General features: G+C 42.9%; 1 protein-coding gene across 1 annotated transcript in view; it reads left to right on the top strand.

Annotated features, from left to right (window-relative positions):
• Positions 1-7,723, top strand: part of CDC42SE2 (CDC42 small effector 2) — a 114,430-nt gene extending 106,707 nt beyond the window's left edge. The window contains exons 3-5 of the mRNA XM_073671025.1: positions 642-743; positions 2,464-2,577; positions 4,504-7,723. Of these exons, the coding sequence (XP_073527126.1) occupies positions 642-743; positions 2,464-2,562 (201 nt within the window). The 3' untranslated portion in view covers positions 2,563-2,577; positions 4,504-7,723. The remainder of the gene's footprint in view (positions 1-641; positions 744-2,463; positions 2,578-4,503) is intronic.
• Positions 7,724-16,821: the final 9,098 nt, after the last annotated feature.

The raw sequence follows: 16,821 nt of genomic DNA, 5'->3' as shown, positions 1-16,821 counted from the left end.
CCCATACATTGTGTAGTGGCCTTTCTCAGTTACTGCCTCTATTCCCATTGAAGCTGTGTGTTGGACATCTCCCCAAAATGGTAAGCCATCAATATCAAAGTAGTGGAAAAGCTCTGTAGGCTGATGCTACTTGACGACACCACACAGGTTGCATGGCCAAAAATCACTGTATGCCGCTCCTACATGATGGCCTAGTGCAAATGAATGCGGTTACATTGTGACACACAAAAACAGCAATAAGCAAGTTGCGAAAAATCCATCTGCTTCCGATTTGCTTGCGGATCTCATCTGCACGGTACGATCATTACAAACTGCTTGCTCTTTGAAGGCAATGCTGCTTCTTGCAAAGATCCAGCAGGTGTAGAGAGTCTTGGGGACGGAATTCGAGAAGATTTACCGTCCAGATTTGTGGATGGACAATTTGCAAAAAAAAAAAATGCTGGTATTCATAAACCTGGTTATAAGAATAGAGCATAAACTGTAGTGACCACACTCACCAAAGTTGGCACAGCAAACTGTGGCGCAGCCTACAAAGCGTGTAGCTATAATTAACATTTTTATGACACCATTTATTTTCATAGGCGTGGGGCGGCATGTGACTGGTCCAGAATGTATCATTGCATGTCTTTCTTTCATTACAGAAAAGGAGGCGGCGTATCGACAGAAGTATGATAGGAGAACCCACAAACTTTGTTCATACTGCACATGTAGGATCAGGGGATGTATTTAGCGGAATGAATTCTGTAAGTATAAAACGTTGTTTCAAAAAATACCGGGGTGGGCTGAGCTTTGTAGACAGCGGCATCTTCCTGAGCTGGATGATGGGTCTAGGCAGTAAATTTACACTCCTTGTGTGTTTTTGTACCTGATATCAGTGATCAGTATGAAGCTTTGTCTCCAGTTTTCTGTCAGATTGGCAATGCAGTGGTTTTACCACCTTAGAACTTTATGTTGGGGTCCACACATCTGGGACCACCACCTATTAGTAGAGGTGAATGACAACCCCTTTCCATATGTCATATGTATGGATGTCCTACAGGGAGAAAGCCTTCTGCTTAGGACCACCCTATACAACAGAGGAACGCCTTTACAAACCAGCTCCAGCTCTGGTGGACCTTGCGTTCAATTGTCAGCCATTCATTTTATTTTTGCCATCTAATGCTACACAAATGGCTGAAGGTTGAGGTATACTGGCCTCAGATGGGGACTAGCCAGGGTGACTCTGCAGGCAAGCGGCACCACCATCATGACAATTTATTGGTAATTTGCATATATTTGCACCATTTTCCTAACTCCAGATAATAAAGTTGGCCTAAACTATGGCTTCTCGGAGCTGTTGCCCACCATTTTTTTTGTTGGCAAAGTAGAGAAGTAGATTTTGCCAGAAATTGTGCGCATTTTTTAAAAGTTTTAAAACGCTGCATTTTAGGTAAAAACTGGAACAAATTCACATTTATGAATGCAAGTTCATAGATTAGTAGCTAGGATGGTGAAATAACTTAAGTGCAAAGCATCCTTTTTTTTATTATTATTATTATTATTATTATTATTATTATTATTATGGAACTTATATATTTTACATCATACTGATAGAGGTTATGGTCACAAAGGGGACCCAAAAGGTGGTAATTCACAGACCCTGAATCTTAAAAAGGGGTTGTTCACTTCTAGGGTATTTTTAATTTTTTACTGAAATGCATGTATTTTGGGCTAAAAATAATTTTTGCAATTCAGTTTCATTAAAAAAAAAAAAGTTTTCACTAAACTTATCAGTAAAAAAGAAACATACACACACTGTGTGCGTGCTGGAGGAAGAGAAGAGGTTAAACCTGCACTGCCGAATGGACATGTGGAGCCAGAAACTTTGTAATTTGTCCATGTGTTCCGAAGTTTGTCCTGAAGAAGTAGTTTTGGTGTAACTTCGAAACGCGTTGACAACAAACTACATGCCTACTTCATCAAGTTTCTGGCTCCACATGTCCATTCTGCAGCACAGGTTTAACCCCTTCTCTTCCTCCAGCACTCATCTCTCCTTTTTGTGGTTTTTTTTCAAAGTGTCATCTGTGGTTGTGGGTACACAACGCTCACCAGGAGAGCAATTTCTCATCTATAATCACTGTTGTTATCCCGGATTCATGTCCTTTTTTATACTGTATGTATGTGTGTATTTATATATGTATTTTAATGTGTATAGAAGAAAAATATATTAAATTATATCCTCAAAAGAATGCAGCACTATAAAAACTGATATAGCAAATGGGCACAAGCCTCTGGATACCAGCCCAGGATCCTCCATATATGTGCAGCAAAAAATGGCAGCATTGGTAGTCTTTTCCAGGTCAGAAACTGGAACCCATTTCGAATCCGTTGTTTGTAGATTGGACTGTACATTGGAGACTAATGATTCTGCAGTAAATAAGAATATTATTGCTCTCTGTAATGCTTTTCTTTCTCATATTGCAGGTGAGTTCTATCCAAAACCAAATGCAGTCAAAGGGCGGCTATGGTGGCAACATGTCTGCGAATGTCCAGATGCAACTGGTAGATACAAAAGCGGGATAACCTTAGTATAACCTGGTCAGTATGTGAAGCATTAATGTATTTTGAGTGAATGTGAGCTTCAATAACCTTCCACGTATCCTAAAACATGTACTGTTTTAGGATACGTGAAAGGGCTTTTACATGGCTCAATAACCAGCCAAATAAGTGTTTGTAAGCTCTTTTTACGCAAGATCACAATTATTGGTCCTTGTATAAAGCTCTTTAGACGAGCGTTGATTTGTGTTCACTATGCCAGTGTAAAAGGGAACCTGACAGCTGATATATGCTGCCCGATCCACGAGCAGCATGTATCAGACACTGGCTGCATGATTTCAGCCATATATGTTTAACTCTGAAATGCTGAGTTAGAGGCTTATTTGCCACCAGGACCAAGGCCCCACCACTTCCTATTAATGTGGCATCAAACAATATGGGTTGGAAAACTGGCTGTATGATTTCAGCCATGTACGTTTAACTCTAAAAATGCTGTGGTGCTCCAGAGAAAAACATACTTTAATAGCGGACTGGGGACCAAGCCACACAGGTGACTAGTCGAAAAGGCCTCTAACTATATATACATGCATGCAGGGAGTCACTCATGTGGAGTGAGTGGTGAGAAGACGACGGGTACTGGCCTTGTCAACTAGTCACTCGTGCAGGTTGGTCCCCGAATGACTTTTTGTGTTTTTGTTAATATATTTTGTATATACACTATATTAGTGTGTGTGTGTATGTATGTATATTTATTCATTTGTATTACACACTGTACCAGATTTGTCCCATACGAAATAAGACCAGCACCTTGCTGTATATATGCCCCCAATCCAGCCTGCAGGACAAGAAAAACACCTTCTATTATACTCCTCCAATGGGGCGGTCAGGTCCGATGGGCGTCTGTCTTGGTCTAGAGCAGTGGTTCTCAACCCCAGTCCTCAAGACTCACCAACAGATTATGTCTTCAACATTTCATTAATATTACACAGGTAATAATTCCATCACCTGTGCAATACTAAGGAAATCCTGAAAGCATGACCTGCTGGTGGGCCTTGAGGACTGGAGTTGAGAACCACTAGTCTAGTGCCTCCTCTCTTCTTGCGATGCTGTCCTCCTTCTGTGCTTCGTGTGGATGACTGGTCCTATTTCATCCACACAGTGTCCCTGGCATCACACTCCTGCGCAGGCGTATTTTTCTCTTAAAGTACTGAAGTGCGCATGCATCGGGAAAGGTCGAAGAGTCCTGGAGCATGCATACTGCAGTACTTTACTCTGTCCTGATCAGGGCAGAGAAGTACGCCTGCGCAGGAGCAAGATGCCGGGGACACTGTGTGGATGACTTAGGACGCATCATCCACATGAAGCACAGAAGGAGGACGGCTTCGCTAGAAAAGAGGAGGCACTGAACCAAGACAGCAACACCCATCGAACCGCCTTGTAAGTGAGTATTACAAAAGATATTTTTCTTGTCTTACAGGCCGGATTGGGGGCATATATACAGCATATTAGAAGGCTGCATATCAGGGCTGAAAGGTGGTGGACTTATTTCACTTGGGATAAACCTGGTGACAGGTTCCCTTTTTAACATATATTCACTTTAGTGCTGATTTTCCCTGCAACTGGGGCTGGTATTTTAGCCCCAGTTTCAGTGGAAATTCCGCCTCCTGCCTGTATAGCAGAGCTGACTGTATCTTTTAGGAACCAGCAGCACCTGCTCCCACTTTACATCAACAATTACATGATCACTGTGTCTGGATGAGGAAGCGCCGTCAGCGCTTTCTAAACTGTATACACAAGCGCTGGTTCATAGTGACTGCAGACCACAAGCCTGAACAACCCCTTTAATATATAATATAATTCAGTTTTCGAGCGCTTCAATGGTGCTCTGCTCTTAGTGACAGACTGGAAACCACACCAGCAGTTTAGTCATAAAAATGGGAACTTATCTATTACATTCTTTCTTTCTAGGGTCCTCTGGATGGTTCTTACTTCTCCTTCCTTTTGTCTTTACCACCCTCATTTTGCATCGGTGACTGCTTTCTGTGTTCTTCATTGTGCAAGATGATGCATTTGTACTCCCACGTGAAAAAAGAAGATGGCTTGTGCCGACTGTCTTACCAAGCGCAAAAGGGCACAAAGGGTCCACGCCAAAATGAATAGCAACATCTTCGAAATCATATTTTGCAGATCCACTCATTTTTCACTCCTTTTTTTTCTTTAGTTAATGGCTATATGCAGGCCTTTGCTCATGGATGTTGAGAAGGCCTGGGACCGTCAAGCACAATGCTTATGGAAATTTGGACTGCCGGTGAAGTAGATGACTTGCATGCTATGTAATGTTGCTTTGTACAGTGGCCCAATGCTGGGTCTAGAAACGGGGAAACTGCCTGTTGCTGAAGATGATGCTACTTGTATCTGCCAAAATATCCTCCTAAAGCAACAGGAGAAAATGCGTGTAAAGACTCTGAGTATAGCTATATCACTTTAGGTCTACCCCAATCTGATCTCGCTAAGGATGATAATAATAAGACGACGTAATAATAAAACGCTTCCACTCATAAGGAATTCTGTTGTAAATGTTCTCTATATTTATTTGGAAGCTCTGACCTCGAGATTGTAAACCAGTGTAGTAACCTATGAAGTGTTGTGTTGGTGCTTTTGTCTGTTCTAAAGAAATACTAGAATCACCATTCCTGCTTTCTTACCCATTTACTTGCCTAAAGTTAGGTGGCCAATAGTGCATGTCGGACTACCTGCAATAATCCCACCATATGATGTACAGGCAACCATCCCTCCGGTCTAGGCTCAAACTCTTGGCCTGTCATGCAGCTGATGGCAGAGTCCATTCGTTGTATGGACAGTTTTTAGACCTTTTAAATTAAGCCAGTGATCTTCTAAACATGTTGCTCTAACCATGAAAATCTGCTTCTCAATATTAACATTATGCCCTTCCAGGAGTGATCACACGCATCATAATCGACACCTCATTGGCACAAACAGCTATAGATGGAAGAAAAGGATAATTATTTTCAAATGGAGAAATTTATAAAAGGAGAATATAATATAACTTCTAGATTTATGATTAGAATAGATCTCATAGTCCATCATTTACAACTGTATGACCTGAAGAAAGGGATTCCAACTAATGTTCTTAAAGGTTTTGCCAACCACAAAAGACAGAAATATAAGTCATCAATGTGAGAGATGGTCACATGAGCCATGCCAACAGCATTACCATCCAGTTTTGAGTTTTCCATAGCTCAGTATGACACTTGGAGAGTTGGGGCAGATGCCCTCTCCCATGCTACCAAGTGACTAATTTTGCTTATCAAGTATACCCAGTTCCTGTGCTGAAAAGATGGAGACTAGGAAACTCAAAAGCTGGTGTTACATCAGAAATAAATGGCCCCAGTATTTTTTAAGAAGGTTAACCATACTTGCCTCCTCTACATCTAGTGTAGTCACCTCTCGTAACTCCTCCCTGACTTTTATTATGGATTAGGATAATGAGCCCCAGCTCTGTAGCCCACCTAAAAAGTTCAGAGTTATGAAAATATGCCCTGATTGGCAAGTGACCATATTGCAGACTCTTTGCGAATTCCTACCATCTCTCTCCATTTCTGAGTTGAATGTAGCTCCAGACCTTGGCTCAAGTTTAAATTTGGCTACAAAGTTACAAAATGTTAGAGACTTCTGGATTGGAGAGCGGGTAGAGTGGCAATAAGTGTATGATTAATCCACGTATAACACATAATCTGGTGGAGTTGCTCAGTTTCCAGGGATGTTTCTTACCGCAACTGGCAAGAGCTTGTTGAAAACGAGAGGTGACTTGCTTCTGTCTCTTGTGGGTAAAAGGTGACCGTTTTTAAGAAAAAAAAAAAACATAGTTGGCGTTCTTCAAAGGAGAATTTTCAAAACAGAAAATTAAAAGTTTCCTCCAAATGGGAAAAAGTTGAAACCGCTATCTGTGGCCTGGCAAATCGTCTCTCTGTGACAATACAAATAGTTGTATACCCCCCACCAAGTCACATATCTCATTAGGGACCCTAATGGGAAATGGACCACGGTCCACATTTTAGCTAATAGTAGAAGTTCGGATTTGGACGGTGCATCCTGATAGTGAGCTACATCCGTTCTTTTTATCACATCTGAAGAGTTGTCATTGGGACCCGCAGAAAAGTGGTGCTTGAATTTTCAAGATTTTCTAAGTCCCAGTGGCCTTTTTTTTCACATTTTCCATTTTGAATGGAATTTTTATATATATTTTTTTTATATTTCCTTTTTGGGAGTTCTCCTTTAGGACTATGCGAGACCATATTCATTCTTACAGGCATATATGATTGTAGGCTGCTGCTCTGTGGTTGAGAAAATTCCAGGGCAAGGGAAAAAGGTAAAGAGGCTTTTAAAATACAGGGTGAATTGACAGCGTCTGTAAAATGTCTTTTGCTCAGGTTCCGAAACGTGTATGTCTTTTACACATTGTAAAAATGGCTATTTTGATATTGCACTGTTTACAGATATACATGTTGTTTGGTCCCGTGTTCAGATCATGTAAGCGGTGTGTCTTGGCGCTGGCATGACTTGATCACGTCGGGCCAGGTTCAGCACCACGTCGAACACAGTATTGAATAAATGGGATGTTAAATGTAACTCTGACTGAATGCCTGTCAAGAACTGTGACGCCAAAATGTCCTGTATAATGTCTAGTATGACGAGCATACCCTATCCATACAGTGTCACAACAGATGGCTTATCAGAGTGGGGGAAATGAGAATTAATTCCAGTACACCCACTAGATCAAAGCTGATGAACAAGCAGCGGTGGGATTAATGTGCGGATATCTGCTCCTCACCCGACCAAAATGGCCACACTGTTGTGATCCATCCAAAAGCCTAATAAACTGTTCAGTGGCATTACACACTGTTCTGTGAAAGGCATCAGACTGTGCCAGGATTATATTCGCCATGCTTTTTATCATCCTACTACCAATCTGTCTGAAGAGCAGGTTTATCAAAAAAATATTTTCACATTCTTTGAACAAGAGAATAAGAAGTAAATAATTGACATATTTTTATAACAAAGCATACTTTTTGTACATTGTGTTCATTCTTGAATAAAGTCAGTTCAGTGTTGGCTTGTAGATATTACAGAGAAGTATTGACATTGATTCAATAAATGTTTTCTTTCATCTCTGCGTTGGAAATTTTTTCATTTTCTCAACATTATCAAATAAAATTGGCAACTGAAATGTGTGAGATAAAGTGTATTTCTTGTGGAATTGACCCTCGTATATGCTACTACAGTCAGATAGTGGGTCACATATCTCTCTAAATAGAAAAATGAATTTCTGATGTCCGTTCTTTGGTCCAGTCATGTGGCTGTACATAATCTGCCCCAAATCAGGCCCTTCTGAAGGATTTAGACCGGATTCAATCTCTCAGACCTTCCATTCTTGAGATATTCGCCAAAAAAAAACCCACAAATATTAATTTATGCCCAAACGACTGGAACAATGTGCCCTAAATTTAGTATATAGGTAAATAAGGCATTTCAGAAGGTGTTGCACCAAGTTTAAGCTCTGAGACCTACTCACTAAAAAACATAATACAAAAGCGTTCTTAAGATACTTGCCAAAAAAAGGAACACGACAGCAAATATTAATTTACAGCCTAGCGACTGGACCAATTTGCCCCCAAGTTGACACATATGTAAATGAGGCGCTTTGGAAGGTTTTACATTGGGTTTCAGCTCTCTAGGACTGATCTGTTCTAGAAATATTTGCCAAAAAAATGGCATATAAAAGCAAATATTTACGGTAAACGATAGGACCCGTATGCTTTTGAGTTTGGCACATGGGTAAATTGGATGCTTCAGAAGGTTTTAAACCGTATTTCAGCTGACTAGAACCTACTGTTCTTGAGATATTCACACAAGAATATGGAACACCAAATCAATAGCAAACATTTGTTAAATAAACAGGTAAAACAAATACTCCCGTGTAGTTAAAAGGAATCTGTCAGCTGGATTTTGCTACCTCATCTGAGAGCAGCATGATGTAGGCAAAGAGGAGATGAATCCAACGATGTATCACTTACATCACTTTGTCAGAATGGCTGCATAGTAGTCTGAGTTTTTAGATTTAGTAATGAAGCAGAGCTGAGAAAGCTAACCCCGCCCACACAAGGCTCTGTACATACAATGTCTATAAACATGAGCTGCTTGTCACAGGAGGATGCAGAGTCAGACCAGGAGGCACCTGTGTTCCAATCATTGGAAGCAAACAAAACCACTGAGCTTGATAAGAGGCATTGCTGAAATCTGTGTTTTAACCCCCACAGCATGTTGACTTCAGATTACATAGCAAAAACCTGCTGACAGATTTGCTTTAACTATATATGGACAGCGGTACAGAAAACGGCAACTTATCAAGGGTTTACTCTCAAACCCTACCTTGCTGGGGTCAGCACTACAGCTTTCAGTAAAGGATTATCATTCGTGTTGAGCGAGTATGTTCTGTCCAAGTACGCTCGGGCCGAGCTCCGAGTATTTACAGCTGCTCGGTGATATGGTTGAATCGCTCCCGTGTGCATGATTTTCAACTGTTTGACAGCTTTATTACATGTGAGGAATGTGTAAGAAATGGACATTCATCACATGTATTAAAACTGTCAAACAGTCGCAAATCATGCACACGGGAGCGATTCAACCATATCACCGAGCAGCTGTAAATACTCGGAGCTCGGCCCGAGCATACTCGGGGAAAGGGTTAATAGAACATACTCGCTCAACACTAATTATCATCCCCAAATATCAAAAAAATATATCAAGGTCTTGAATCTGTTGTACTAAAATCTCAACAGTAGACTATAAAAGAAGCAGGCCAAACCTAACTTACAGTCCTCCGTGGTGACCTGCCTGTGGACACCTCACTGCAGCAGGCAATGACAGCCTGGCCTGCTTGTATGATGTGTCACATCTTCTCTGTGAGTAGCACAACATTCTGTCGATTTGTAAGTATAAAAGCTATACATGGGCTTGCTTAATGTACACTGCTCAAAAAAATAAAGGGAACACTCAAATAACACATCCTAGATCTGAATGAATGAAACATTCTCATTGAATACTTTGTTCTGTACAAAGTTGAATGTGCTGACAACAAAGTCACACAAAAATCATCAATGGAAATCAAATTTATTAACCAATGGAGGCCTGGATTTGGAGTCACCCCCAAAATTAAAGTGGAAAAACACACTACAGGCTGATCCAACTTTGATGTAATGTCCTTAAAACAAGTCAAAATGAGGCTCAGTATTGTGTGTGGCCTCCACGTGCCTGTATGACCTCCCTACAACGCTTGGGCATGCTCCTGATGAGGTTGCAGATGGTCTCCTGTAGGATCTCCTCCCAGACCTGGACTAAAGCATCCGCCAACTCCTGGACAGTGTGTGGTGCAACATGACGTCGGTGGATGGAGCGAGACATGATGTCCCAGATGTGCTCAATCGGATTCAGGTCTGGGGAACAGGCGGGCCAGTCCATAGCTTCAATGCCTTCATCTTGCAGGAACTGCTGACACACTCCAGCCACATGAGGTCTGGCATTGTCCTGCATTAGGAGGAACCCAGGGCCAACCACACCAGCATATGGTCTCACAAGGGGTCTGAGGATCTCATCTCGGTTCCTAATGGCAGTCAGCTACCTCTGGCGAGCACATGGAGGGCTGTGCGGCCCTCCAAAGAAATTGCACAGAGCACCATGATTGGCAAAGTCGCCACTGGCGCCCTGTGCTCTTCACAGATGAAAGCAGGTTCACACTGAGTACATATGACAGACGTGACAGTCTGGAGATGCCGTGGAGAGCGATCTGCTGCCTGCAACATCCTTCAGCATGACCGGTTTGGCAGTGGGTCAGTAATGGTGTGGGGTGGCATTTCTTTGGAGGGCCACACAGCCCTCCATGTGCTCGCCAGAGGTAGCCTGACTGCCATTAGGTACCGAAATGAGATCCTCAGACCCCTTGTGAGACCATATGCTGGTGCGGTTGACCCTGGGTTCCTCCTAATGCAGGACAATGCCAGAACTCGTGGTTGGAGTGTGTCAGCAGTTCCTGCAAGATGAAGGCATTGAAGCTATGGACTGTCCCGCCCGTTCCCCAGACCTTAATCCGATTGAGCACATCTGGGACATCATGTCTTGCTCCATCTTGTTGCACCACAGACTGTCCAGGAGTTGGCGGATGCTTTAGTCCAGGTCTGGGAGGAGATCCCACAGGAGACCATCCGCAACCTCATCAGGAGCATGCCCAGGCGTTGTAGGGAGGTCATACAGGCAAGGGCATTACATCAAAGTTGGATCAGCCTGTAGTGTGTTTTTCCACTTTAATTTTGGGGGTGACTCCAAATCCAGGCCTCCATTGGTTAATAAATTTGATTTCCATTGATGATTTTTGTGTGACTTTGTTGTCGGCACATTCAACTTTGTACAGAACAAAGTATTCAATGAGAATATTTCATTCATTCAGATCTAGGATGTGTTATTTGAGTGTTCCCTTTATTTTTTTTAGCAGTGTATATTCACCCCAAATTTTTAATCTATGACTTCTGTGCACTTGTGAACATAATCTAATACTAGTACAAACAGTAAGGACTTGAGTAACCTGCCTATATGATATCCATTGTGGGTTTTTTCTTTAAACTCTATACAGTCAATAGAACGAAGTGTCAAAACTTCAGCTGCTACAGATTTCACCATTTTTTCTCTCCGTTGACCCATTTTTTTTATTTTTTAATTATATAAAAAGTTGTATTTTTCCCAGGTACTTTCATAAAAAAAAAAAATCTATCCACTAAAGAAATGATAGTAAAATGTATGAGACTGATGGCAAATGTCAACAGTACCAGTATTAAAGGGAACCTGTGATATACAGAACTCTTCACCTGCAGATCTAGAGTCAATCTGCAGCTAAATAGCATTAAAATCATACCTGCCTGTCTTATTGCCTCAATGGCTACAAGGAGATAAATTAACATTTTCTCCCTGTAGCCGCTCGCTTCCAGTGATGGGGGCGGTGCAGGGAGCCGTAGCAATCACCACTCACCTCAAAGTGAGCATGGCTTTAATAATTTCCCTGCACTTTGATTGACAGCTTGTTCAGCGCTGATTCAGCTTTAAATAAAATTGCAAGGATGTAATTACAGCTGTGCGCAGTGTGGTGGGCAGTAACTAAACCGTTCCCTGTGTCGGCTACAGGAAGGATGTAAGTTGATTTTCTCCCAGTAACTGCTGCTCCAGAAAGGCAGGCATGGATTTAACGCTATTGACCTGAAGATTAAGCCTATATCTGGAGGTAAATAGCCTTTCTGGACATGACAGGTTCCCTTTAAATGGATGAAAACTTCATATATTATTACAATGGGTCTTCTTCAGTCTGTACAGACGTGATGGATGTGATTTAATAAAAATACCTTTTTATTAATAAATAATATCTGTCAAAATATTTGAACACTTAAGATTTATCTGTTTTCTTGGTATGTCTGTTTCCAATGAGCATGATGCAATTCACAATCATTCAAGAACACCCCACTACATTCCAGGCGCCTTCACAAACACAGGGGCTGATTTACTACAGCTGTCTAAGGGTGCATTTATATCACTATAATTATTTAACCAAACACTCCTTCCACCAAAAGGACACCAGTAAGATTGGAGAAAGGCAAAGTTCAATAAAGCGGTCCAACACGCTTCACAGCAAAAACACAACTTTACCGCATCAACTAACTTTACAGCAAAATCCACATCATCTGGAATATTCCCGATCGCATTTCCAGTATCATATTCATTAAATGATGTGATCAGTCCTGCTGAGACCAATAATTCCACAAGCTATCACCACCAACCAAACTGTCAAAAGTTACCTTTAAAGAACAATTGGACATAGAGTAGCACTGGTGGATAATTGTTTTGTTTTGTTTATTATACTCATTAAAGTAAATGCAATAAAAATATTTCTAAAGTATATCAAACATACAGTAAGCCAGTTTCTACCCAGCCCTGGGTTTCGCCTGTTAGCTTCTTCTTGGGGCAAGCTGGGCAGGCTTACAAGTCACATAATTATATAAATAAAAGATGCTAAAAATGTTCTTAGAATTGAATGTTAAATATTACCTACTGTCTATCATTTGAACCAAACAGCTACAGTAACTTTCGTACAATAAGCAACCTTCTCTATGATAATATAATAAAGGCAGAAAAGTCCTAACTCCAATCACATGGTCGGAAAGGACCATGTAAAGTCTACAACTCTCATCTGGTGGATTAAAGTGTTAAAAGAATTTTAATTTTTCTCTCATTGTTACTTATTATCACCTCCCCAATGTAATAATTAGGATGCTGATACTTTAATACACTGCTCAAAAAAATAAAGGGAGCACTTAAACAACACAATGTAACTCCAAGTCAATATTACTTCTGTGAAATCTACCTGTCCAGTTATGAAGCAACACTGATTGTGAATCAATTTCTCCTGCTGTTGTGCAAATGGAACAGACAACTGGTAGAAATGATCGGCAATTAGCAAGATACCCCCTATAAAGGAGTGGTTCTGCAGGTGGTGACCACAGACCATTTCTCTGCTCTCATCCTTTTTGGCTGTTGTTTTGGTCACTTTTTCATTTTGCCATTGCTCTCACCCCTAGAGGTACAGTAGCATGAGGCGATGTCTACAGTACAACCCACAGAAGTTGCTCAGGTAGTGTAGTTCATCCAGGATGGCACATCAGTGCGAGCTGTGGCAAGAAGAGTATCTGTGTCTGTCAGCACAGTGTCCAGAGCATGGAGTAGATACCAGGAGATGTGGAGGGAGCCATAGGAGGGCAACAACCCAGCTGCAGGACCGTTACCCCCAGGAGGAGCACTGCCAGAGCCCTGCAAAATGACCTCCAGCAGGCCACCAATGTGCATGTGTCTGTACAAACTGTTAGAAACCGACTCCATGAGGGTGGTATGAGGGCCCGGTGTCCACAGATGGGGGGGGGGGGGGGGTGCTCACAGCCCAACACCGTGCAGGACGCTTGGCATTTGCCACAGAACACCAGGATTGGCAAAGTTGCAACTGGCGCCCTGTGCTCTTCACAGATGAAAGCAGGTTCACACTGAGCGCATGTGACAGACGTGACAGAGTCTGGAGACACCGTGGGGAGTGATCTGCCTGCAACATCCTTCAGCATGACCGGTTTGGCAATGGGTCAGTAATGGTGTGGGGTGGCATTTCTTTGGAGGGCCGCACAGCCCTCCATGTGCTCGCCAGAGATAGCCTGACTGCCATTAGGTACCGAGATGAGATCCTCAGACCCCTTGTGAGACCATATGCTGGTGCGGTTGGCCCTGGGTTTCTCCTAATGCAGGACAATGCCAGACCTCATGTGGCAGGAGTGTGTCAGCAGTTCATGCAAGATGAAGGCATTGAAGCTATGTACTGGCCTGCTTGTTCCCCAGACCTGAATCCGATTGAGCACATCTGGGACATCATGTCTCGCTCCATCCACCAACGTCACGTTGCACCACAGACTGTCCAGGAGTTGGCGCATGCTTTAGTCCAGGTCTGAGAGGAGATCCCAGAGGAGACCATCCGCAACCTCATCAGGAGCATGCCCAGGGGTTGTAGGGAGGTCATACAGGCACGTGGAGGCCACACACAATACTGAGCCTCATTTTGACTTGTTTTAAGGACATTACATCAAAGTTGGATCAGCCTGTAGTGTGTTTTTCCACTTTAATTTTGGGGGTGACACCAAATCCAGGCCTCAATTGGTTAATAAATTTGATTTCCATTGATGATTTTTGTGTGATTTTGTTGTCAGCACATTCAACTTTGTACAGAACAAAGTATTCAATGAGAATATTTCATTCATTCAGATCTAGGATGTGTTATTTGAGTGTTCCCTTTAGTTTTTTGAGCAGTATATGTACATGATTATGTTAGATTGACACTAAGAATATTGAATAATCAGAGTCCCTCTATTTGTTTTTCTTGCATCATGTGATTGAGAATCCATGAATTTAATGTCCTTTTACTAACACTTGTTAATCCATGAAATGAAAGTTGTAGGCTTTTCATTAGTCCTTTCTGAGCATAAAATCTGAGATGGGAAAGAAAAAAGACCTTTCTGCAGTTTGTTATAGAAAAGGTAACTTTTTGGTCCAAATATAAATAACTGTATAAAATGATTAATTTGTGGGTTGGGAATAACAGATTCAATTTAAAGGAGTTGTCCAGTACTTTTTTCAATTGCCCCAATGTATTTAGCATGTGCCCATAAGGGGTTTTGTAAATACCTTTGGTTGTTCTTCTTGCCTGTGAGTGGCGCTATCGCTGGCCGCTCACAGGCATCACGTGACCCCTGGCTGCAGCCGGCTCTGACATCCGCTGATGTCACGTCATGTTCTGGATGCAGCCAGGGGGGACTCAGTGCTGCGTTCCACAGTGAGTGATGGGCTGTGGGCGAGGTTACCCCACCCACAACCCAGCATCGACCGCTGGGAGCGCGTCACTGATGTCACGTCTCACTTCACGTGACATCAGCGGAAGAAAAAGCCGGTTGCAGCCGGGGGTCACGTGATGCCTGTGAGCGGCCAGCGATAGTGCCACTCACAGGCAATACATACAACTAAAGGTAATTACAAAAACACTTATGGCCACATGCTAAATACACTGCTCAAAAAAATAAAGGGAACACTCAAATAGCACATCATAGATCTGAATGAATGAAATATTCTCAGTGAATACTTTGTTCTGTACAAAGTTGAATGTGCTGACAACAAAAACACACAAAAATCATCAATGGAAATCAAATTTATTAACCAATGGAGGCCTGGATTTGGAGTCACCCACATAATTAAAGTGGAAAAACACACTACAGGCTGATCCAACTATGGTGTAATGTCCTTAAAACAAGTCAAAATGAGGCTCAGTATTGTGTGTGGCCTCCACGTGCCTGTATGACCTCCCTACAACGCCTGGGCATGCTCCTGATGAGGTTGCGGATGGTCTCCTGTGGGATCTCCTCCCAGACCTGGACTAAAGCATCCGCCAACTCCTGGACAGTCTGTGGTGCAACGTGACGTTGGTGGATGGAGCGAGACATGATGTCCCAGATGTGCTCAATCGGATTCAGGTCTGGGGAACAGGCGGGCCAGTCCATAGCTTCAATGCCTTCATCTTGCAGGAACTGCTGACACACTCCAGCCACATGAGGTCTGGCATTGTCCTGCATTAGGAGGAACCCAGGGCCAACTGCACCAGCATATGGTCTCACAAGGGGTCTGAGGATCTCATCTCGGTACCTAATGGCAGTCAGGCTACCTCTGGCGAGCACATGGAGGGCTGTGCGGCCCTCCAGAGAAATGCCACCCCACACCATTACTGACCCACTGCCAAACCGGTCATGCTGAAGGATGTTGCAGGCTCTCCACGGCGTCTCCAGACTCTGTCACGTGCTCAGCGTGAACCTGCTTTCATCTGTGAAGAGCACAGGGCGCCAGTGGCGACTTTGACAATCCTGGTGTTCTGTGGCAAATGAAAAGCGTCCTGCACGGTGTTGGGCTGTGAGAACAACCCCCATCTGTGGACGTTGGGCCCTCATACCACCCTCATGGAGTCGGTTTCTAACCGTTTGTGCAGACACATGCACATTTGTGGCCTGCTGGAGGTCATTTTGCAGGGCTCTGGCAGGGCTCCTCCTGTTCCTCCTTGCACAAAGGCGGAGGCAGAGATCCTGCTGCTGGGTTGTTGCCCTCCTACGGCCCCTTCCACGTCTCCTGGTGTACTGGCCTGTCTCCTGGTAGCGCCTCCAGCCTCTGGACACTACGCTGACAGACACAGCAAACCTTGCCACAGCTCGCATTGATGTGCCATCCTGGATGAGCTGCACTACCTGAGCAACTTCTGTGGGTTGTAGAGTCCGTCTCATGCTACCACGAGTGTAAAAGCACAACCAACATTCAAAAGTGACCAAAACATCAGCCAGAAAGCATTGGTACTGAGATGTGGTCTGTGGTCCCCACCTGCAGAACCACTCCTTTATTGAGGGTGTCTTGATAATTGCCAATAATTTCCATCTATTGTCTATTCCATTTGCACAACAGCATGTGAAATTGATTGTCAATCAGTGTTGCTTCCTAAGTGGACAGTTTGATTTCACAGAAGTTTGATTTACTTGGAGATATATTCTGTTGTTTAAGTGTTCCCTTTATATTTTTGAGCAGTGTACATTGGGGCAAGTGAAAAAA

The sequence above is a fragment of the Phyllobates terribilis genome, unplaced genomic scaffold (assembly GCF_046119375.1).
Source record: "Phyllobates terribilis strain yellow unplaced genomic scaffold, ASM4611937v1 Scaffold_1__5_contigs__length_1240528914, whole genome shotgun sequence".
In the NCBI taxonomy this organism is placed as follows: domain Eukaryota; kingdom Metazoa; phylum Chordata; class Amphibia; order Anura; family Dendrobatidae; genus Phyllobates; species Phyllobates terribilis.
Note: the sequence above shows the minus strand (reverse complement) of the source record. Positions and strands in the feature narration are given on the sequence as shown.